Genomic DNA, 26,142 nt, shown 5'->3' with positions numbered 1-26,142 from the left:
GCATTTTCAACTGAGGTACTGGGGTCATCTCTCTAGGGAGTGCCGGACAATCGGTGCTGGTCAGCTGCTGCAGCCCGACCAGCGTGAGCTGAAGCAGGGCGAGGCATCGCCTCACCTGGAAGCGCGAGGGGGAAGGGAATCCCTTTTCCTAGCCAGGGGAACTGAGACACACAATACCTGGAAAATCGGGTAACTCCCACCCCAATACTGCGCTTTAAGGAAACAGGCACACCAGGAGAATATATCCCATACCTGGCCGGGAGGGTCCCACGCCCACGGAGCCTCCCTCACTGCTAACACAGCTGTCTGCGGCGATCTATACGCAAGGCAGCAGCGAGGCTGGGGGAGGGGCGCCTGCCATTGCTGAGGCTTAAGTAGGTAAACAAAGCCGCTGGGAAGCTCGAACTGGGTGGAGCTCACAGCAGCTCAAGGAAGCCTGCCTGTCTCTGTAGACTCTACCTCTGCGGACAGCGCATAGCTGCAGTCCATTAGGGGAAAGAGCGGGGCCGTTGCAGACGCGAATGACTCTGTCTGACAGCTTTGGGGAGAGCCGTGGATCTCCTAACGCGGAGGTTGAGATCTGAGAACGGACAGACTGCCTGCTCAGGTGGGTCCCTGACCCCTGAGTAGCCTAGCTGGGAGACATCCCCCACTAGGGGCAGTCTGACACCCCACACCTCACAGGGTGGAGTCACCCCTGAGAGGAAACTTCCAAAGAAAGAATCAGACAGGTACACTCGCTGTTCAGCATATTCTATCTTCGGCAACCTCTGCTGCTGACACCCAGGAAACAGGGTCTGGAGTGGACCTCAAGCAATCTCCAACAGACCAACAGACAGTCCTTCTGACTGTCAGACGGAAAACTATCAAACAGGAAGGACACCTATACCAAAACCCCATCAGTACGTCACCATCATCAAAGACCAGAGACAGATAAAACCACAAAGATGGGGAAGAAGCAGGGCAGAAAAGCTGGAAATTCAAAAAATAAGAGCACATCTCCCCTGCAAAGGAGCGCAGCCCATCGCCAGCAACGGATCAAAGCTGGTCAGAGAATGACTTTGACGAGATGAGAGAAGAAGGCTTCAGTCCATCAAACCTCTCAGAGCTAAAGGAGGAATTACGTACCCAGCGCAAAGAAACTAAAAATCTTGAAAAAAAAGTGGAAGAATTGACAGCTAGACTAATTAATGCAGAGAAGATCATAAACGAAATGACAGAGATGAAAACCATGACACGAGAAATACGTGACAAATGCACAAGCTTCAGTAACCGACTCGATCAACTGGAAGAAAGAGTATCAGCGATTGAGGATCAAATGAATGAAATGAAGCGAGAAGAGAAACCAAAAGAAAAAAGAAGAAAAAGAAATGAACAAAGCCTGCAAGAAGTATGGGATTATGTAAAAAGACCAAATCTACGTCTGATTGGGGTGCCTGAAAGTGAGGGGGAAAATGGAACCAAGTTGGAAAACACTCTTCAGGATATCATCCAGGAGAACTTCCCCAACCTAGTAGGGCAGGCCAACATTCAAATTCAGGAAATACAGAGAACGCCACAAAGATACTCCTACAGAAGAGCAACTCCAAGACACATAATTGCCAGATTCACCAAAGTTAAAATGAAGGAAAAAATCTTAAGGGCAGCCAGAGAGAAAGGTCGGGTTACCCACAAAGGGAAGCCCATCAGACTAACAGCAGACCTCTCAGCAGAAACTCTATAAGCCAGAAGAGAGTGGGGGCCAATATTCAACGTTCTTAAAGAAAAGAATTTTCAACCCAGAATTTCCAGCCAAACTAAGCTTCATCAGTGAAGGAGAAATAAAATCCTTTACAGATAAGCAAATGCTTAGAGATTTTGTCACCCCCAGGCCTGCCTTACAAGAGACCCTGAAGGAAGCCCTAAACATGGAAAGGAACAACCGGTACCAGCCATTGCAAAAACATGCCAAAATGTAAAGACCATCGAGGCTAGGAAGAAATTGCATCAACTAACGAGCAAAATAACCAGTTAATATCATAATGACAGGATCAAGTTCACACATAACAATATTAACCTTAAATGTCAATGGACTAAATGCTCCAATTAAAAGACACAGACTGGCAAACTGGATAAAGAGTCAAGACCCATCAGTCTGCTGTATTCAGGAGACCCATCTCACATGCAGAGACATACATAGGCTCAAAATAAAGGGATGGAGGAAGATCTACCAAGCAAATGGAGAACAAAAAAAAGCAGGGGTTGCAATCCTAGTCTCTGATAAAACAGACTTTAAACCATCAAAGATCAAAAGAGACAAAGAAGGCCATTACATAATGGTAAAGGGATCAATTCAACAGGAAGAGCTAACTATCCTAAATATATATGCACCCAATACAGGAGCACCCAGATTCAAAAAGCAAGTCCTTAGAGACCTACAAAGAGACTTAGACTCCCATACAATAATAATGGGAGACTTCAACACTCCACTGTCAACATTAGACAGATCAACGAGACAGAAAGTTAACAAGGATATCCAGGAATTGAACTCATCTCTGCACCAAGCGGACCTAATAGACATCTATAGAACTCTCCACCCCAAATCAACAGAATATACATTCTTCTCAGCACCACATCGCACTTATTCCAAAATTGACCACATAATTGGAAGTAAAGCACTCCTCAGCAAATGTACAAGAACAGAATTATAACAAACTGTCTCTCAGACCACAGTGCAATCAAACTAGAACTCAGGACTAAGAAACTCAATCAAAACCGCTCAACTACATGGAAACTGAACAACCTGCTACTGAATGACTACTGGGTACATAACGAAATGAAAGCAGAAATAAAGATGTTCTTTGAAACCAATGAGAACAAAGATACAACATACCAGAATCTCTGGGACACATTTAAAGCAGTGTGTAGAGGGAAATTTATAGCACTAAATGCCCACAAGAGAAAGCAGGAGAGATCTAAAATTGACACTCTAACATCACAATTAAAAGAACTAGAGAGGCAAGAGCAAACACATTCAAAAGCTAGCAGAAGGCAAGAAATAACTAAGATCAGAGCAGAACTGAAGGAGATAGAGACACAAAAAACCCTCCAAAAAATCAATGAATCCAGGAGTTGGTTTTTTGAAAAGATCAACAAAATTGACAGACCGCTAGCAAGACTAATAAAGAAGAAAAGAGAGAGGAATCAAATAGTCGCAATAAAAAATGATAAAGGGGATATCACCACCGACCCCACAGAAATACAAACAACCATCAGAGAATACTATAAATGCCTCTATGCAAATCAACTAGAAAATCTAGAAGAAATGGATAATTTCCTGGACACTTACACTCTTCCAAGACTAAACCAGGAAGAAGTTGAATCCCTGAATAGACCAATAGCAGGCTCTGAAATTGAGGCAACAATTAATAGCCTACCCACCAAAAAAAGTCCAGGACCAGATGGATTCACAGCTGAATTCTACCAGAGGTACAAGGAGGAGCTGGTACCATTCCTTCTGAAACTATTTCAATCAATAGAAAAAGAGGGAATCCTCCCTAACTCTTTTTATGAGGCCAACATCATCCTGATACCAAAGCCTGGCAGAGACACAACAAAAAAAGAGAATTTTAGACCAATATCCCTGATGAACATCCATGCAAAAATTCTCAATAAAATACTGGCAAACCGGATTCAGCAGCACATCAAAAAGCTTATCCACCATGATCAAGTGGGCTTCATCCCTGGGATGCAAGGCTGGTTCAACATTCGCAAATCAATAAACGTAATCCAGCATATAAACAGAACCAAAGACAAGAACCACATGATTATCTCAATAGATGCAGAAAAGGCTTTTGACAAAATTCAACAGCCCTTTATGCTAAAAACGCTCAATAAATTCGGTATTGATGGAACGTACCTCAAAATAATAAGAGCTATTTATGACAAACCCACAGCTAATATCATACTGAATGGGCAAAAACTGGAAAAATTCCCTTTGAAAACTGGCACAAGACAGGGATGCCCTCTCTCACCACTCCTATTCAACATCGTGTTGGAAGTTCTGGCTAGGGCAATCAGGCAAGAGAAGAAATCAAGGGTATCCAGTTAGGAAAAGAAGAAGTCAAATTGTCCCTGTTTGCAGATGACATGATTGTATATTTAGAAAACCCCATTGTCTCAGCCCAAAATCTCCTTAAGCTGATAAGCAACTTCAGCAAAGTCTCAGGATACAAAATTAATGTGCAAAAATCACAAGCATCTTATACACCAGTAATAGACAAGCAGAGAGCCAAATCAGGAATGAACTTCCATTCACAATTGCTTCAAAGAGAATCAAATACCTAGGAATCCAGCTTACAAGGGATGTAAAGGACCTCTTCAAGGAGAACTACAAACCACTGCTCAGTGAAATCAAAGAGGACACAAACAAATGGAAGAACATACCATGCTCATGGATAGGAAGAATCAATATCGTGAAAATGGCCATACTGCCCAAGGTGATTTATAGATTCAATGCCATCCCCATCAAGCTACCAATGAGTTTCTTCACAGAATTGGAAAAAACGGCTTTAAAGTTCATATGGAACCAAAAAAGAGCCCGCATTGCCAAGACAATCCTAAGTCAAAAGGACAAAGCTGGAGGCATCACGCTACCTGACTTCAAACTATACTACAAGGCTACAGTAACCAAAACAGCATGGTACTGGTACCACAACAGAGATATAGACCAATGGAACAGAACAGAGTCCTCAGAAATTATACCACACATCTACAGCCATCTGATCTTTGACAAACCTGACAAAAACAAGAAATGGGGAAAGGATTCCCTATTTAATAAATGGTGCTGGGAAAATTGGCTAGCCATAAGTAGAAAGCTGAAACTGGATCCTTTCCTTACCCCTTATACGAAAATTAATTCAAGATGGATCAGAGACTTAAATGTTAGACCTAATACCATAAAAACCCTAGAAGAAAATCTAGGTAGTACCATTCAGGACATAGGCATGGGCAAGGACTTCATGTCTAAAACACCAAAAGCAACGGCAGCAAAAGCAAAAATTGACACATGGGATCTAATTAAACTAAAGAGCTTTTGCACAGCAAAAGAAACTACCATCAGAGTGAACAGGCAACCTACAGAATGGGAGAAAATTTTTGCAACCTACTCATCTGACAAAGGGCTAATATCCAGAATCTACAAAGAACTCAAACAAATATACAAGAAAAAACAAACAACCCCATCAAAAAGTGGGGAAAGGATATGAACAGACATTTCTCAAAGAAGACATCCATACAGCCAACAGACACATGAAAAAATGCTCATCATCACTCGCCATCAGAGAAATGCAAATCAAAACCACAATGAGATACCATCTCACACCAGTTAGAATGGCAATCATTAAGAAATCAGGAAACAACAGGTGTTGGAGAGGATGTGGAGAAATAGGAACACTTTTACACTGTTGGTGGGATTGTAAACTAGTTCAACCATTATGGAAAACAGTATGGCGATTCCTCAAGGATCTAGAACTAGATGTACCATATGACCCAGCCATCCCACTACTGGGTATATACCCAAAGGATTATAAATTACTGTACTACAAAGACACATGCACACGTATGTTTATTGCGGCACTATTCACAATAGCAAAGACTTGGAATCAACCCAAATGTCCATCTGTGACAGACTGGATTAAGAAAATGTGGCACATATACACCATGGAATACTATGCAGCCATAAAAAAGGATGAGTTTGCGTCCTTTGTAGGGACATGGATGCAGCTGGAAACCATCATTCTTAGCAAACTATCACAAGAAGAGAAAACCAAACACCGCATGTTCTCACTAATAGGTGGGAACTGAACAATGAGATCACTTGGACTCGGGAAGGGGAACATCACACACTGGGGCCTATCATGGGGAGGGGGGAGGAGGGAAGGATTGCATTGGGGAGTTATACATGATATAAACGTCATGCACATGTACCCTAGAACTTAAAGTATAATAAAAAAAAAAAAAAAAGGAAGGAGATTCTGACCTATGCCACAATGTGGATGAATCTTGAGAGTATTATGCTAAGTTAAATAAACTAGTCACAAGAAGACAAAAAAAAGAAACTAATATAGTGATTGATGAACATTGTGTGAACATCATAGAGCCTTTCTCCCCACTTAATTGAACTGCTCTCGAGGAAACACACGCACATCACCTACCAGAATTGTAGTTAGTCCAACATCATGATGTAGGCAAGGTGGCAGAGCTTGGCATGGTCCTAGGTCTCGCTTCCCATCAGTTCCTCAGCGCCATCCTCTCTTGGCCTCCCAGAGCTGTCTCACCTGGCCAGGCTCTGGAATGGCCGGAAGTGAACAGCCCCTGGCCCACTCTTAGAGTTGGCTTTCTGGGTGGAGGTTTGGCTTTGCTTTTCCCTCCAGTCTGTGCAACTTCGTGGCTCTGTGCGCTGATGCCGGCAGCACTAGGTCTTTGGCACCTACAGTTCAGGTTCTTGGGCAGATTGATTTGGGGATCACTGCCTCTGTATAAGGATGTTGGTCCTAACTAATGACTGACACCAAAGTAAGGAGGCCTTTGGCCTGTTACTGCCTCTGAGGTACGCAAGGATGGGGTCAGCTTAGGGACTGCATAGACTCAAAGACGACACAGTGATTTGGAGAACGAACGTTGGACAAAATGGTAGCCATGTCTCTCTCCCATAGAGCTGGTGGGTGGGCTTCTTTCAGCTGTTTCTTACCATGAAATTAACAAATAGGTGTGTTGAACCCCAGACAAGTTTCTCCAAAGGCAAACTTGAGCCAGAGCAGCCACCAGTCTGGGGAGAAGGAGGTGCCTGCCCTGGCTAGGACCCTGGCAGCACTGAAGACCCTGAGAATCCACTCAGTCTGCATCACCCCTGTACCCAGTCCTTCCACACCTGGAAGGCTGACCCTCCTTTCACCCATGGACGTGCACTCTCCAGGCAGAATGGGCCCCTCTATCTCCCACCTAGGCTGCCTGCCATGTTGTCACCCACGCGTGAGGCTGTTTGCAGCTAGTTCCAGGTCCCAGGGAGAGCTCAATGTGATCACAGGTTTCAAAGCTCTCTGGAAGAAGAGAGAAGAGAGAATAAATTGGTCTCCCCAAATTCTCACTTCTTTCTCCTTGACCCAGGAAGACCATCAAGCTCTGTTGCTCCTCCCTCCCTGCCTGGAGCCTGGAAACTCAGGCAGCTGGCTATGTCAATTTCAGGAGACGTACCTCATTTATTTATCTTCTCTCAGGGATCACTGCCCTGTGCTGCCCAAAAACCATCGTTGAATGTCTGAGAACCATGGTTGTATACACCTTGTCTGTTTCGGTAGCTGTTTAAAGAAGGACGGTAAATCTGGTCCCTGTTAGTCTATCGTGGCCATAAGCAAAGTCCTTTTCTTCATTAAACACTTCTTTCCCATTAACTTGCAAGACCTGACGTTCTCCTGTCTTGTCTCTAACTCTCTACAAGCTCCTCTTAGCCTCCTTGGCAGGCTCATTAACTACTGGAGTTCCTCCATCATCCACCATCCTGTTCTTGTCTCCTCCCATTCTGTAATTGCTCCCTGGGTGAACTCACCATGCTGAAGGCTTTGGTAGCCACCTCTACCATAAATGAGGTTTCTAGTCCAGAGCTCCTGTCACTAGGACTTCAACTAGGATTTCTTGCACTGGATCCGTTTTAGCACACCAACATGGCACAAGTATACATATGTAACAAACCTGCACGTTATGCACATGTACCCTAGAACTTAAAGTATAATAAAAAAAAAAAAAAAGAAGGCTTTCTACAAAAAAAAAAAAAAATTGAAAACAAAATAAAACAAGAAAACTCACACTTTTAAAACAGGTAAGTGTTTCAAATTTAAGTTTCACTACTTATTGGATAATCTTGGACAAATAATTTAACTTCTGTAGGTAATATTTTTCTCATGTCTAGAATAAAAATATTATAGAGGGTAAACATACAAATTCCTGGTACGTACATATTCAGTAAGTGCTATTATTTATTTCTTTATATTACTGTTACTATGAGTACTAGTTTTTGCTAGTGTTATTATTATGGCATTATATACTGTTTTATATCATTTCAACAAGATTCTGTATATTTTAAGGCCAAGGGATTTTCTTATACTTTTTCTGTTCTTTTAGAGCAGACTACAAAGCTGCTCACTCTCCCATTTACTGTTTTTATGATGCTTATCAGATATACCTTTGATCTTGTTTTTAACTATATGTAATTCTTCCTGCTTTATTTTAAACAACTTGAAACTGATTCTGTGTTATATATATCATTATGGTTTCATGTAATTCACCCAGTTTTCATAAATGAAGTAGTAATACTAGATGTTGTATCTGATTTATCAAAAATTCTGAGTAAGTGGGATCTCAATTAGTAATAATTTTACTTGGTTAGAAATGAATATAAAATTAGAGTATCAGAGGTTGATATAATGGGAAAATAATTAGAAAGGAAGCAGAAAGGAAAACATAAACTCAAAAAAGTAAAGCTAAAAGTAGGAGGAACAGAATATGGATAAATAGCTTTGCACATAAAAACATTTGTTCTTTCAGCATCATGTACCTTGAGGTATAAAGAAAAAGAATTAAAACTTTTTGAAAATTTTGTGTTTACAAGCAAATTGAATCATGTGTTCATTCCTATATATCTGTGTCTACAGTGTAGATAGGTGTTAGAAATGGAAATAATGATCCATTGTCTCTATGTTAATTTTGAAATGCAAACTCCATTGGCTTTTGTATTTTGAAACGGTGTGGTTTGATATAGATGTGCCCAATTCTGCACATTTTCTACAGTGTGGACTTGTATGAAGTTGAGATTAATTTGAGAACGATTTTTAGAAGGTACAGCTTTTTGCTTTGACTTTTTCTAATTAAGGAGGAGTGCATTTTGTAGTGGAAGTTGTTTTTTGCTTATAGATTACCTTAATAAGGCCATTGACTGCAAGGACCCTGTTATACCTTCTTCATAGTTTATGAAGTAATGTTCCATAAGGTTGTGTCCTGTACTTTATTATTATTATTTTTATTATTATTATAATTTAAGTTCTAGGGTATATGTGCATAATGTGCAGGTTTGTTACTTATGTATACTTGTGCCATGTTGGTGTGCTGCACCCATCAACTCATCAGCACCCATCAACTCGTCATTTACATCAGGTATAACTCCCAATGCAATCCTTCTCCCCTCCCCCCTCCCCATGATAGGCCCCGGTGTGTGATATTCTCCTTCCCGAGTCCAAGTGATCTCATTGTTCAGTTCCCACCTATGAATGAGAATATGTGGTGTTTGGTTTTCTGTTCTTGCGATAGTTTGCTGAGAATGATGGTTTCCAGCTGCTTCCATGTCCCTACAAAGGACACAAACTCATCCTTTTTTATGGCTACATAGTATTCCATGGTATATATGTGCCACATTTTCTTAATCCAGTCTGTCACTGATGGACATTTGGGTTGATTCCAAGTCTTTGCTATTGTGAATAGTGCCGCAATAAACATACGTGTGCATGTGTCTTTATAGCAGCATGATTTATAATCCTTTGGGTATATATCCAGTAATGGGATGGCTGGGTCATATGGTACTTCTAGTTCTAGATCCTTGAGTGATCGCCATACTGTTTTCCATAATGGTTGAACTAGTTTACAATCCCACCAACAGTGTGAAAGTGTTCCTCTTTCTCCACATCCTCTACAGCACCTGTTGTTTCCTGACTTTTGAATGATTGCCATTCTAACTGGTGTGAGATGGTATCTCATTGTGGTTTTGATTTGCATTTCTCTGATGGCGAGTGATGATGAGCATTTTTTCATGTGTCTGTTGGAGGTATGAATGTCTTCTTTTGAGAAATGTCTGTTCATATCCTTTGCCCACTTTTTGATGGGGTTGTTTGTTTTTTTCTTGTAAATTTGTTTGAGTTCTTTGTAGGTTCTGGATATTAGCCCTTTGTCAGATGAGTAGATTGCAACAATTTTCTCCCATTCTGTAGGTTGCCTGTTCACTCTGATGGTAGTTTCTTTTGCTGTGCAGAAGCTCTTTAGTTTAATTAGATCCCATTTGTCAATTTTGGCTTTTGTTGCCATTGCTTTTAAGATCAGAAGAGACAAAGAAGGACATTACATAATGGTAAAGGGAACAATTCAACAGGAAGAGCTAACTATCCTAAATATGTATGCACCCAATACAGGAGCACCCAGATTCATAAAGCAAGTCCTTAGAGACTTACAATGGGACTTAGACTCCCATACAATAATAATGGGAGACTTCAACACCCCACTGTCAACATTAGACAGATCAACGAGACAGAAAGTTAACAAGGATATCCAGGAATTGAACTCATCTCTGCACCAACAGATGTAATAGACATCTACAGAACTCTCCAGCCCAAATCAACAGAATATACATTCTTCTCAGCACCATATCACATTTATTCCAAAATTGACCACATAATTGGAAGTAAAGCACTCCTCAGCAAATGTACAAAAACAGAAATTATAACAAACTGTCTCTCAGACCACAGTACAATCAAACTAGAACTCAGGACTAAGAAACTCAATCAAAACTGCTCAACTACATGGAAACTGAATAACCTGCTCCTGAATGACCACTGGGTACATAACGAAATGAAGGCAGAAATAAAGATGTTCTTTGAAACCAATGAGAATAATGATACAACATACCAGAATCTCTGGGACACATTTAAAGCGGTGTGTAGAGGGAAATTTATAGCACTAAATGTCCACAAGAGAAAGCTGGAAAGATCTACAATTGACACTCTAACATCAAAATTAAAAGAATTAGAGAGGCAAGAGCAAACACATTCAAAAGCTAGCAGAAGGCAAGAAATAACTAAGATCAGAGTAGAACTGAAGGAGATAGAGACACAAAAAACCCTCCAAAAAATCAATGAATCCAGGAGCTGGTTTTTTGAAAAGATCAACAAAATTGATAGACCGCTAGCAAGACTAATAAAGAAGAAAAGAGAGAAGAATCAAATAGACGCAATAAAAAATGATAAAGGGGATATCACCACCGACTCCACAGAAATACAAACTACCATCAGAGAATACTATAAACACCTCTACGCAAATAAACTAGAAAATCTAGAAAAAATGGATAATTTCCTGGACACTTACACTCTCCCAAGACGAAACCAGGAAGAAGTTGAATCCCTGAATAGACCAATAGCAGGCTCTGAAATTGAGGCAATAATTAATAGCCTACCAACCAAAAAAAGTCCAGGACCAGATGGATTCACAGCTGAATTCTACCAGAGGTATGAGGAAGAGCTGGTACCATTCCTTCTGAAACTATTCCAATCAATAGAAAAGGAGAGAATCCTCCCTAACTCATTTTATGAGGTCAACATCATCTTGATACCAAAGCCTGGCAGAGACACAACAAAAAAAGAGAATTTTAGACCAATATCCCTGATGAACATCGATGCAAAAATCCTCAACAAAATACTGGCAAACCGGATCCAGCAGCACGTCAAAAAGCTTATCCACCATGATCAAGTGTGCTTCATCCCTGGGATGCAAGGCTAGTTCAACATACGCAAATCAATAAACGTAATCCAGCATATTAACAGAACCAAAGGCAAAAACCACATGATTATCTCAATAGATGCAGAAAAGGCCTTTGACAAATTTCAACAGCCCTTCATGCTGTACCTTATTAAGAAGGATGTGCCTCATTCTTACTAATAGCTTCCTTCTTACCCTTATTAATGATGTTTATTATAGAATTGATAGTGTACTCTCTCAGATTTCAGTTGATAGAAAAATGAGTGGATTTAATAAAACCTTGGGTAATATCACAAGATTTTAGAAGCTATGCAATATAAATAATCTGTCAAATAGTGACCAAAGACAAACTGAGAGGATTAAAAGTAAAAAATAATCAGGTTAGTATTTGTGCCGTATAAAAAGATATTTAATAATCATCAGCTAAATATATCAGCAATATAAGGCTTGTGAGTTTCAAAGCTAACATGAAATTGTAATGTTTACTAAACTTTCCAAATATAAAAGCCCAATTAATATACAATGTTGGGCTAAATTTCTATACTTTATAAAGGTGAAAATATTGGGGAATCCTCAAATAAGCAATAAAAACAGGACTTATAACATGAACTGATTAGACTGTTTCTTAGATGGTTGGCTGATACCTGGCTAGATGGCCAGCTCTTAAGACCATATGAGACATCTTATTTTATTTTATTTTTCCACTGTTTCATATCTCAGATACATACATTGTATATTAATAATGAATTTCCAATACGAAAAAGACAAATTTCCACACTTCCTAATTATAGACTTTTAACATACTTTTTTGATTCAGGGTCTGGCTCTATCACCCTGGTTAGAGTGCCATGGCACAGTTTCAGCTCACTGCAACCTCCACCTCCTGTGCTCAAGCCACCTTTCCACCTCAGCCTCCCGAGTAGCTGAGACTACAGGCATGCACCACCACATCTGACTAATTTTTGTATTTTTTTTGTAGAGACAGTTTGACCATGTTGCCCAGGCTGATCTCAAACTCATGAGCTCAAGCCATTTGCTCACCTCTGCCTCCCAAAGTGCTGGAATTACAGTCGTGAGCCGCTGCACCCAGCCTTAACATGCTTTTAAAAGGCTTACGATACAGATATGCAAGACAATGTCTTGTTTAATTTATTAAATTGGAGACTATAGTGTATACAACATGAATTTGAAGAGACTTACAAGAAAGGCCGAAAAACCTGGGTGCGGTGACTCACGCCTTTAATCCCAGCACTTTGGGAGGCCGAGGTGGGCAGATCGCGAGGTCAGGAGTTCAAGACCAGCCTGGCCAACACAGTGAAACCCCGTCTCTACTAAAAATACAAAAATTACCCGGGCATGGTGGTAGGCGCCTGTAATCCCAGCTATTTGGGAGGCTGAGGCAGGAGAATTGCTTGAACCTGGGAGATGGAGGTTGCAGTGAGCTGAGATTGCACCACTGCACTCCAGCCTAGGCGGCAGAGTGAGACTCCGTCTCAAAAAAAAAAAAAAAAAGACGAAAAAGACTGTTCTTTAGTTTGATCAATTTATCAGTAATACATTTTAACATCCATCATTATAATTAAAAGACCTCTCAACAATTATTGATTGCTTGTTTCTCTAATTATTAATAATTTCCTCAGTTATGATTTCTATAAATTACATTTGAAATCTTGAATTAGTATTTAATTTTGAACTTCTTTAAAGCCACCATAAATGCTCTTTAATATTATGCTAAAAAAAGAATCAGTAGACAAGGTGTTTTAAATCATTTGTCCAAATTTAATATTTCAGTATATAACTGTGCTGACACTGTGCCATGCTAAGTACTGCTTACAGAACTGAGATTCTTTCAATAAATAACATCTATTCCTTTCCCAAAGGACTTCATAGTATGATACGGTAAATAAATGTGAAAATGACTACTTATAAGTCTGGGAGACAGGTATACATACTATTACGTTAGCACAGAGCAAGAAGTTTAAGGGGTTTCAATTTTCTTGTGTGTGGTAGCAAAAAGAAGAGATTGCATTCTGGAAAGGTTTCATAAAAGGAGATACTTGATGAATTTGAAATGTGAGTAGGAATTTCATTGGTGAGAAGAGGTAAAGACTTTCTTATGACAGGGAACAACGAAGAAGACTGAAGTAAAAGAGTGCAAAATGGGATGGTAAAATATCCACTAATCAAATCTGGTTTGTGGGATAGGAAAGAGAGATGGAAAGCTAAAGAAGGAGCTGAAACAGTACACTGTGTATTGGTTACTAAAGTTTGATAGAACAGTGGTTTATTTTTCTTCAAAGTGTTTATTTTAGGCTTAGCATTAGAAATATTCACCTCTCATTTTATTGGTTTACTTCTTTGTTACTGTGTTTCTCTTTATTTTGTAGAGTTTTAAGCTTTACACTTGAAAGTAGTCATTGATTTTTGGTTGGCATTAATATCACATGTACACTTTCTTCTCCACAAATTTTGGGAAAATTCCTAAGTCATAAGAAACTAATTCATTTAAAAGCTAATTGTAGAAATGCATATTTACTGAATCTTGAATTGCCTTTCCAGAAGTTAAAAGTTTGTATGTTCAATAGCAACTTGAATTATTCTTTGAAAAAAAAAAGTTTTTATTACTATATACTAATAGAACTTGAAATATTTTCTATTTTAAAGTTTTTTTCTAAAATGTTATACACTCATGAGACTCTAAAATGCTTCACCTCTTATAGATCAGTAGAAAAATGATCGATTTAATCAAGATACCCTGTTTTTTTTTTTTTAACTTAGTTCTATTGACTTGTTACCTGCAGATATTTTTAAGATATAATAAATTTGATTACTTTCTGACTGAATGAATATTTGTTATCATCGTTGGTACTATCAAATTATCACCAGAAACATTGTTATTGAGTTGACAAACTACCAATACATGGGAACATTTAAAAATAACATACTGATTATATAACTCAGATTTGGCTATTGAGATTATCTAAGATTAATAAAATTATTCTAAGGTTCAGAATCTTAGAGTATTTCGTGTATGGAAAAAGATGGAGAAATTAGAAAGAAATCTATTGATTAGCATTTCAACTGTGTTGGAAAACAAGTTTATAACTTGCAGGACAGGTATATCTTGGGCTATTGAGGAGAAAGGCAGCTTCAGACCAGTGAGGAACAAGGTAGACTACATTTGGCCAATGAAACTTTGGCACATTAAACATATTCTTGTAGGGTTTTATAAAACCAAGGCATATTCACACTTGGAAGATGTAGTTGCTACAAGTCAGAAAGGTAAAGCTAAGAGGAGATACTATATAAATCTGCAAAATTAAGAGAAAGTTTCCCCAATTTTCTGTTTACCTGTATGTCTTTCTAAATCCTTTGAGGGAAAGAATTGTATCTTCTTCACTGTGATGACATATAACTAGATTGACTGTATAACTAAATTGGGATGTTTCTGAGAGTTAAAAGGGGCACTGTACCAGATGCTGGGTCTACAGGTGCCAACTGGGACTCTCTCGGGCAAACTAGGAGATAAGTTCATACTACACATATATATTCAATAACTCTTGGGGGGAGAAAGAGAAAGACAGACATACCAAGTCTAAAGTCCAGTTGTCAAAGGTGGGGTGTAAAACTCTTCTTTCCCACCAAACAATAACAATGAGAGTGAAACAATATGCATTTTCACTCCAAAAGTTATGTATTTAGAAAGGTAGTGCATTGTATTAGGTTGGTGCAAAAGCAGTTATGTTTTTTCCATTACTTTTAATATATGTGCAGCTTAGTGTACATCTTTGCATAATGACTTTAATGATAATATATTTGGAGATTGTAGTATACAGTCTTGTGATTTTCAAGAATATCTTGTATCATGTGACCAAGGAGATTTTTCCTGAAACAGTAAATGTCCTACCTACCTTTACTAGAAATATTATTATGATAACTATTAAGTGAGCTCGTTTGTAGATTCTAGAGCAAGGTTATGTCAGAAGGAAAGAAAGTGGTTTACAAATGTAGCCCTAAAGATTACTTTTCTCTTTCCTTTCTCTTATTTTGAACCCCTTCTTCCCACTTAGTTATAGAAGTTGATGCTTGTTTTTGTGCCTTTACTAGATAGGCCAAATTTTACAGCAGAAAACTTTGTAATGGGAAATAATTCAGGTTCATTTGCATTAAAATCATGTTTCTTTCCAGTGCAGTGAGTCAACATTATCACCAAATTGTTTGGTTTGGTCACATTCTTAGTTGACAACAGATATGTAACTCGCAACCTATGTATATTTATCATCTTCAGGATAGGCTAGTAGTTTGATGGAAAACAACAAATAGTTACAGAATTAAGAATACCATTTCTGATATGTGAGCTGAGGAAAACATTTGCTTTAAATCCCACCCATCATCTTTCATCTTATCATAGCTAAAAGAGTGAAAGCTGAAAAACTTTTCAGAAGGGAAAAAATAAGGATACCTATATGTAGGACTTTCTGAAATTTTGTCTCTGCTTATATTTTTTGGAAAACAGATGGCTTATTTATAAACAGCTGCACAAAAATATGATAGTGTCATATAAAATTCTTAGGATAAATTTATTGGGGATTGTCATGTTAATGTATATAATAAATAAGCCGTTTTAAAGGAGAGGAACAAAACTTTTTAATACAGAGCAATTAGAAGGACGACAATTTATTTTCATTTTATATTTCATTGCAAAAATTAAAAAGTATAAGGTTTTACAAATATAAAATACAGAAAATTTATATTAGATAGATTTTGTACTGTAATATAATAAACTTCACTTGAAGCTTAAATGGGAAATTTAATAAGAACCTTAATTTATTTTTTTTTAAAATACCATTTACCTCTATATAGTTCTTGTGTAGGTTAGAAAACACTGTTTTTCAAGTTAAGACTCTAGATTCATATCCTCATTATGTAGTATAAATCACAATTATAGGTTTTTTTTAACTGTTAGATTCAGGGTACATGTACAGATTTGTTATATATGTAAATTACATGTCATGGGGGTTTGGTGTACAGATTATTTCATCACCCAGGTAATCAGCAGAGTACCAGACAGGTAGGTTTTCAGTCGTCTCGTCTCTCTCCTCTCATCTTCCTCCCTCAAGTGATCCCGGAGTCTGTTATTCCCTTCTTTGTGTACATGTCAAGTACAGAGCTTTAACAACATTTTAATATTTCCTTAAAAAGAGTAAAGATTCTATGATTCCATGGAATCCTTTGTTCTGTTTTTTTTTTTAACTACTCATAAATTCTTTCATTTTGATTTACAAATCAAAAGGCATATATGTACTTTTGATATTTTTAAAATTTGCACCAAGGGCTTCTAAATGCTTTTTTGAAATAATTTGGAATATTACATAGTGCAGATTTCGTCACTTGTCACATGTGCTCCCTTTAGAGACAGAACTTTCTAAATATAACAGGCCATATTGTTATCTCATTTGAAAGCCTATCCTGAGCAACCAAAACTTATGCTAGTTTTACAAATTATGTTTGCATATATGAAGTAATATATAACATATAACTTTTAATAATACATAAAATAAATTTATATATTTTATGTCTGTGTGTGTGTGTGTATGTGTATATGCAGTTATAACATATAAATCCAATCATCAGTGTTGGCCGGGCACAGTCGTTCACGCCTGCAATCCCAGCACTTTGGGAGGCCAAGCCGGGCAGATCACCTGAGGTCAGGAGTTCAAGACCAACCTGGCCAACAGGGTGAAACTCCGTCTCTACTAAAAATACAAAATTAGCCAGGTGTGGTGGCAAGACAGTGTTTTAATGGTGGATTCGATTTCTTCAGTAGCTCCTTAATTAGCCATGCAATTTTACATAGTAATTCTTTTTATCAGGCTCAAATAAAAATGATATTTAATAAACTGGAGCATAGCTGTGGAAAATTGCCTGAGGTGTGAATTTCTGGTTTAAAATGAAGCATGCTTTTTAGAAGTTAATAACTATATGCTTTCATTGGTATACAGTTGAACGCTTATGACTGTTGATGTCACATATCTCTGGCTTCTGAGTAAACTGGAACTATAAACACACCACTAATTGGAAGGAGAAATTAAGAGGTTAAAGAAAAGTTAAACCCAGAAGTTCCCTGGGTCCTTCAGATATATTTTGAGTCTTCACTTTGATCTATAACTCTTGAAACTGATGTAAATCGTACCTTTTTTGTGCAGAGAGGAAAAGGTGAGACAATGGACAGATAGAATGCATTCTGTTGCAGTAGAATTAGCATCAAGTCAAGAAAAAGTATCACTTGAGTATCTTTTTTTTAAATCCAGCATGGGTAAAAGTTCACACATTAAATGAGGAATTCAGCTTTGTCATAGAATACAGCACCTCATCTTTTTTTCTCTTTTCCCTGAAGCTCTTCTGTGTAGGATATATGACATGTAAGATGTTTGCTTATAGGGAAATATCTATTGTATTTATCCATTTTCACACTGCTGATAAAGACATACCCGATACTGGAAAAAAAAAAAAAAAAAGAGAGAGAGGCTTAATTGGACTTACATTTCCACATGGCTGGGGAAGCCCCAGAATTATGGCAGGAGGCAAAAGGCACTTCTTACGTGGCAGTGACAGGAGAAAATGAGGAAGAAGCAAAAACAGAAACCCCTGAAGAACCCATCAGATCTCGTGAGACTTACTCACTATTATGAGAATAGCATGGGCAAGACCAGCCCCCATGAATCAGTGACCACCCGCCGGGTCCCTCCTACAACATGTGGGAATTGTGGGAGATACAATTCACGTTGAGATTTGGTGGGGGACACAGCCAAACAATATTATCCATAAAATTCATGTGATCATTAGAAGCAAAGTATTATTTGAGAAAAGCAAGGCAAGACTCCTTCTACTGATGGACTATCAATAATTTAGTACTATTTCTTGAAATATTAAAAGGTAAAAACTTTAAAAACTTAAAAAAAGCAAGGCAGACATTATTTTTTGAAGATTATTTTCACCAAATAATTGATTTTAAAAATAGATGTTACTTTACTGTAGGATAAAGTTGTGATTATTAAGAGAAAAGTTTTATGATGTTATTGTCATTTCAATTTCAAAAAAATGAGGTTGTCACCTGTAATCTCAGCGCTTTGGTTGGCCAATACGGGAGGATTGCTTGAGCCCAGGAATTTGAGACTGGGCAAGACAACATAGCGAAACCCAGTCTATATTAAAAAAAAAAAAAAAAGTTGAGCTCATTGAAATACGTATTAATCTTGGTTTTTTAATTAGTAAAAATATAATAGTTTCTTGCCCTTGAGTAGATTGCTAGCACTATCTTGTTTAGATTAGTGCATAGTGAGTAAACTGGCACGAATAGTAACTTTAGAAGAATGAAAAAAAAACATATTCCTCATATTTCAACTGAACTTTATGAATTCTAATAGAATTAGAATCAACAAAAGATATGTTTAATTGCCTACTGGATCCCTACTTTCTGATTAAACATGGTATTCTTATTTCTAAATATGCCGAATTGCTAAGTCTTAAGTGGGAATAAATTAGAACTGGAACAAATGCCTGTATAGAGGCATATATGTTATCTGTATCTATAAACAAATTTGAGACATAATTATTCCATTTGTGATTGCATATAAGTGTTCTTCATTTAAGGATCTGCTACACTTTCTGAACATTCAACAAATACAAAGCAGATTTAATATTACCAGAGAAAATGTACTTGTAGAGTTTAGTAGGAAAACATTATTTATCATGTATACAATTTGTGACTCAGGAAATGAACTGGTAACTCTGAAGGCAGAAAATAGGTTATGACAGTTTGTTTGTGTGCTTGTTTAATAATTAGCAGGAAGTAATTAAAGTAGTAGCAAAACAAAATTATCACCTAAAGTATTCTCATGAAGAAATTAAATCTCATTCAATGTGTAAATAAAGCTATATTTGAATATAATGTTCTTGGAGTACTGTGTAAAAATGATGATTGTCTCAAACTTTGTTATTTCAGAGTATCTGACTGTCTTCTCTCAGATGATTGCATTTCATGATCCAGAGCTGAGTAATCATCTCAATGAGATTGGCTTCATTCCAGATGTAAGTACTTGGTGCATTAATAGAACATGTTGTTAAAAAAAAAAAAAAACAGAAACTATCATCACAAAAGAGTGTATTTTTTAAATTTTTGTTGTCATAGAAGTGCGTATCTGAATAAGTTACTGCTACTAATTATAGCCTTATGTTAGAAAGTCTGTGGCTACTTTCCATACTCCCACCTTAAGTGATGAAAATGAGTCATTTTTCTTACCATAGTTGATAGTATCAAATTGTTTTGAGAAACTCGTTAGTGATAGTGTTGTATTAAACTGTGCTGTGAAGGCTTTTCACTTGGATTTTGATATTCAGGCCTGATTTTGAGGATATAGGAAGTGTATGCTTGAGTGAAAGTAACCACTTCTGTGTTTTACTTGATACTACTTTGGGAGCTTAGATAGATTTTGGTTTTTCTTTTCTCTGTAGTCCACATCAAGCTAAAAGTCAGAGTTGAAAATCAAAGTTTAGTTGTAGCATGGCTTAGCCTGTTTTTTATTTGTTGTTTGTCACATAGAATGAAGCCCTTTTTAAAGACTGTTGAATAAACATATATCAAAACATCACATTGTATCCAATAAATGAATGCAATTATTATTTATCAATTAAAAATAGTAAATGACAGTGGAGAGGAAAATAAATTAATAACAAAAGTTAGCTCTTGGTGATGGGGTTGCAGTTAGTAGCATGAGTGCAAAAGAAATTGTTTACTTGTTACATTTGACATTAAAAACTTTTTTTAACACTGTGAATGTATTACTTATTCAAAAGTTAAATTGAAGGCACCTGCCTTCAAGAAATTATAATTTTTTAGGAAGATGCTTTATTAAAAATTATTGATAAAAAAACAAAATGTTCACATTATGTATTGTTAAAAGTAGGAAATGCAATTTATAAAATAATATGGTATTATCTCATTTTCATAAAGTAGAATTTAGTGTATATGTGTATATACATAGGAAAAGTTGAAAGGCTATACTCTAGAATATTAATTATGATTATATCAGGTTGCAGGAGTTATGGGTACCGAGGGGGCTTAAGTGCAATTTTTAATTGTTTTCTTTTAAGATATTATTTTTGTAATGTGAAAAACTTTCTAAAACTATATTATGTGATCATGTTTAATAGACTACTGTAAAGCAGTTTCTTAAAAACTGTTTATTTTCACAATGCATGGGAAGAAATACATTTTATATTTAGACCCGGGGCACACAAAATTCGAGTGGTGATGTGTATGTGTGTATACGACTAAAATAAGTTTTATAAAACAATGTTTTATGCTTCCTACATGTGATGCATTGTGTTATTTTTGAAAAGTGTACATTTAATAAGTTGATTTTATAAACCTAAATTTGAAAAATACTTATATAAGGGATTTTGAAAATCAATAAAAATTGATTTTTAAAATTAAAGAATAAAAATAAAAGGCTATTGGAGTATAATATCATTATAAATGTGAGGTACAATACAATAATACTAGATCCAATCTTATGGCTAGAGTTGAAGAAGCTGTCAAGGAGCTGACTGCCAAGTTGGTAATGGTGTTAGATTTTTGAGTAAAATAGAATATTAAGTATTTAAAATATAGACTAAAAAAAGATAATTATTTTCTAAAAATTTTTGTGAAGGCACTTAATTAAATTGTGCTCAGCGCTGAACAGAAACAGAAAACATTTATGTAGACAAGTATGTGTGGAAACCAGGTGTGGTGGCTTGTGCTTGAAAGGCTGAGGCAGGAGGATCACTTGAGGCTATGAGTTTGAGACCAAAACAACACAGCAACACTTCATCTCTTTAAAATATAATGTGTAGAATTATAAAGACAATCCAATACAAATCCTTAGACATATTCATGAACAGAGATAATATTAAGAAAGGAAACACACAAGGACAAATAACTTTAATCAGAAAATTGAGTTCCGAATGAGTATGATGTAAGAAACAATGTTGAGCTAAAAATATTGTTAAAACATAATTAATGTGAATACCAAGCACTGTTCCACCCTCTTTAAATATTATCACTCATCAAATACTACAAGTTTATAAATCTGTATAAAAAGTGACCTAAATATGTATAAATCCACTTTAGGAAGGGCTAATAATAAGGTGAAAATAAAATTCTAAATAATAACATGAAAGGTAACAGTAGGTGGGAATCAGTTAAAATATGTTCTAATGTTTTAGCATTATTTAGAGGGAATGCTCATTTTATTTAGGCATTAAGTCAGGGAACCTTTCAAATCTGAGATTTGATTGTACCCTCCTTGAAAACTTATAAGTTAGCCTGTTACTATTTTCTGGATACTGGCAGAAAATGCCAGATTCCTGGGCCAGAGACCAAGGACTTTATCACTAACAGTACAGCAAGCAGCGTGAACATCAGCATATTTGTGTTGGTTTCTCTTGCTCTCAAATCCTTTGGAGACAACATCAAGGACCCAGATGATACCTGCATGTATAGTGAATTACATTACAAGAGAGAAACCATGAGCCCAACGAATGGAGGTGTGTGGTGCCCAGAGGTCCCTTCTCCCATTGCTCGGCAAGCAGGAGGGCAGTGCTACAGGGTTATAGCTTTCTTTGCACTCGCTGTTTGGCAGATCCTGAGTTCTTTTCCCATGTCCAAGAATAAGGGTGAGTGACAGCCAGCAGGTGAGTGAGGCAAAGAGTTTTACTGAGTGACAAAACAGTTCTCAGCAAAGAAGGAAGCCTGAGTTGGACAGCCCCCTTACCTGAAGTTGGGTAGTCTTCTCACCACCTAAAAGTGGGTAGCCCAAAGTGTGGCTGAGCCTGGGGCTTTTATGTGCTCAGAATGGGAGTGTATATGCTAATTGGTTTGTGAGTATGCAAAAAAAGTGAACAACATCAACAAAAAAGGCACCACTCAAAGATGGCCACAACAGTTTAAAAAACTAATTATGGAAGGGGAGGTATATGTAAAATAGGTGAATGGTAGGGATCAATCAGAGGAAAGTGTGCCAAACAGAAGGAGAGGTTCTCAATCCACGCTGTAGATTTATATGAGATCTGTATCTTGGTTTTCATACGTTAAACTGTCTTTGGTTTAAATTGGATTACACTGGGGACTTGCCCCATCTGCCTAGGGATTTTTCTGCCCCCGCTACTATCAATAGTAGTGTGATTAGTCTTCAGAGACAATTGTAAGTCATATGGGATGAGAAGTAATTCTTTGTGGGATAGGAATATCCAGCACATGGCAAATGCTGAGCATCTCTGACTCCCAACCACTCATTGCCAGTAGCAGTCCTCTCATCATCATTACAAAAAAATGCCTTTACACTCATTTCTGAGTAATTAATTCACATGTATTTCTGAATGTCCTCTAGCAAATGGTTCTGCCACTTGTTAAGAATTTCAGAGTAAACAGAAAGAAATGAGGGGAAACGATATATCTTAACCTGAAGAAGAATCCCATCTACAACTGTTTTCTTGTCAGAGAGAGTGGGCAAAGTTTTTTCACAAAGAAAGCTAAAATGTTAATAGGAAGACTGTTTTTTCAAATCTTTTCCTTTGTGTGTATTTTTTAATTGAGCTGTTTTTCAAGTCTGGATAATATAAAAATGATGAGGCCTTTTTTAAATTCAATTTTGTGAACAGATTTAATGTTTTAAAAAGTAGACATTATTGACAAGTGAGTACTTGTGGGAGGGGCATGATGAAATGGAGGATTTTTTTTTTTTTTTTTTTTAATTTTTGAGACGGAGTCTCACTCTGCCGCCCAGGCTGGAGTGCAGTGGCCGGATCTCAGCTCACTTCAAGCTCCGCCTCCTGGGTTTACGCCATTCTCCTGCCTCAGCCTCCCGAGTAGCTGGGACTACAGGCGCCCGCCACCTCGCCCGGTTAGTTTTTTGTGTTTTTTAGTAGAGACGGGGTTTCACCGTGTTAGCCAGGATGGTCTCGATCTCCTGACCTTGTGATCCTCCCGCCTCGGCCTCCCAAAGTGCTGGGATTACAGGCTTGAGCCACCGCACCTGGCCGAGGACTTTTTAAAACATTTTTTAACTCTATTAATAATATTTTAGTTCTATTTTATTAGTTGTGTATATAGCATTTTTTGAAAATTCTGAATGATTGTCTTTAATGTTCTACCTTTAAAGTAATTATTGAGGTAACTTTCTATGCCTCTAACAACAGTACAGGCTAGATTTATCAAGGGGAAGAGTGGGTACTTTGATAATCATTTACCAAACCAAGTTTCCTACTCAAGAACTAAACCTATCAAAGTAAGCCCTCATTAATCTTAGAGATTGTGATTTCTGGCTTTTTTCCTTTTGCTCTGGGTCATGGAACTCTGAATACTGAGCACTGCTAAAGCCTGAGTAGTTAGAAATATTGTATACTGATGTGATGTTTAGATTATACATTTCATGATAGTTATGTGATTTTCATATAAATAGTGAATAACATGTATTTGATAAAATTGGGGACAGGCTGATATTTATCATTTTTGTCTTGATATGTGTTTCTGCTTTTAAAAGTATAGTAGGCCTCATTTAAAATGAGAACAGGAAAGTATGATTCATTCTTAAGGGAACTGTTTTCCTGAAATTCTGTGAATAGTATTCAGCTTGCAAATTATGAAGAGTTGTCAGGTAACCATTAAGAGAAATGATAAGGAGTCTATCAGTAGTATACATGCCTTTTCAACCTACTGTCACAGCTAAAGATAAAGCTAACAAATTCTATGATATGCTTGTAAAGCCATTGTCATTTAACTGCAATCTGAAAGGATGCTTATACTACTTAAAAGCTTATCACAATCTTGTCAAAATTTATATTCAGCAGAGTTTAAACCACTCAGAAATAATTACGTATTTGTTCCTTCATTTGTTTCTTACCTTCATTATGTTGTTACATAAATAAATTTTAGATTTTAGTCTAAAGAGAATACTGACAATGAGCTTTTCAGATTTTATAAAGATGTAATTACAGGAAAAACCAGGAATATCCACCTTATTTAGAATATCTTATAATAAGAGTCCTACTAACCTGTTGTAGTCTCTCTGAAGAGTCCTGTGATGTGTCCTCTTGTCTGATAGCTGCTATGGTTTCCCCAGCATTAGTACAAACTCCATTCTACTGGCATTGGATCCATTAAGGCCTTTGAATACAAATGGCTTATTAAAGTTTCTTTCTCCTAGTGAAGCTTGATTACCTTTCAGAAAGTGCCCAGATCTTAGAAATCAAAGTGGCTATTAATAGTATCAGGGATGATAAAATGACATTTTGGTATTTTCTAGCCAAAAAACTATACACACAAGTTGAATATCTAGCAAGTTTTCCAATTCAGTAAATCTTCATGTCCATTACCCCCCACATCTGTTTCTAATCTAATGATTCCTTATGCTGTCCAGAAACAGGTGAAAGGAAGTATGGCATAATGCAGCAGTTCTAAAACATTTTGCTCTCAGAACCCCTTTATATTCTGAAAAATTACTGAGGACCTCAAAGAGTTTTTGTTTATATGGGTTATAGCTATCAATATTTATAGAGATTTAAAATATATTTATGTATTAATTCATTTAAAAATAACAGTAACAAACTCATTGCATGTTAAACAAAATAACATATTTTTCTTAGTTACATTTTTCCCCAAAAATGCAATAATGGTATTGTTTTACCTTTTTATAATCTTTTTACTTGTTTAAGTATATGAAGAAAATGTGACCTCACACAGACATGTAAATAGTTTCTCAGATAGTGGTAGTTTCTTAAATGTCTCAGAGCAGTGGTGTCTTTTTTTTTTTTTTTTTTTTTATAGTGTAAGTTCTAGGGTACATGTGCACAACGTGCAGGTTTGTTACATGTGTATACGTGTGCCATGTTGGTGTGCTGCACCCATTAACTCGTCATTTACATTAGGTATATCTCCTAATGCTACCCCTCCTCCCTCCCCCTACCCCACAACAGGCCCAGTGTGTGTTGTTCTCCTTCCTGTGTCCAAGTGTTCTCAATGTTCAATTCTCACCTATGAGTGAGAACATGCAGTGTTTGGTTTTCTGTTCTTGAAATAGTTTGCTGAGACTGATGGTTTCCAGCTGCATCCATGTCCCTACATAGGACATGAAGTCTCACTCCATCACCCAGGCTAGAAGTGCAGTGATCTCGGCTCACTGCAACCTCTGCCTCCTGGGTTCAAGTGATTCTCCTGCCTCAGCCTCCCAAGTAACTGGGATTACGGGTGTTTGCCACCATGCCTGGCTAATTTTTTTTTTTTTTTTTTTTTTGTATTTTTAGTAGAGACAGGGTTTCACCATGTGGGCCAGGCTGGTCTTGAACTCCTGACCTCAAGTGATCCACCTGCCTTGGTCTCCCAAAGTGCTGGGATTACAAGCATGAACCACTACTCCTGACCTCATTGTTTCTTAAAGCTAGTTGCTATGTACAGTCTAAAGCCATGTCGATGAACTCCTCATACTGTGTTATACTAAAATCCATCACTCTATCTTGCAATTTAAATGGCTCTTTTACTCATACATAATTTTG

The 26,142-nt window shown here is 37.2% G+C and overlaps 1 protein-coding gene across 3 annotated transcripts in view; it reads left to right on the top strand.

Annotated features, from left to right (window-relative positions):
• Positions 1-26,142, top strand: part of TBCK (TBC1 domain containing kinase) — a 261,067-nt gene that overhangs the window by 81,615 nt on the left and 153,310 nt on the right. For all 3 annotated transcript variants that reach the window (XM_033214930.1, XM_033214929.1, XM_033214931.1), the window contains one exon: positions 19,556-19,641. In XM_033214930.1, the coding sequence (XP_033070821.1) occupies positions 19,556-19,641 (86 nt within the window). The remainder of the gene's footprint in view (positions 1-19,555; positions 19,642-26,142) is intronic.

Source organism: Trachypithecus francoisi, unplaced genomic scaffold (genome assembly GCF_009764315.1).
Source record: "Trachypithecus francoisi isolate TF-2019V2 unplaced genomic scaffold, Tfra_2.0 Lachesis_group1, whole genome shotgun sequence".
NCBI lineage: Eukaryota > Metazoa > Chordata > Mammalia > Primates > Cercopithecidae > Trachypithecus > Trachypithecus francoisi.
This window is presented reverse-complemented; position numbering and strand designations above follow the sequence as displayed.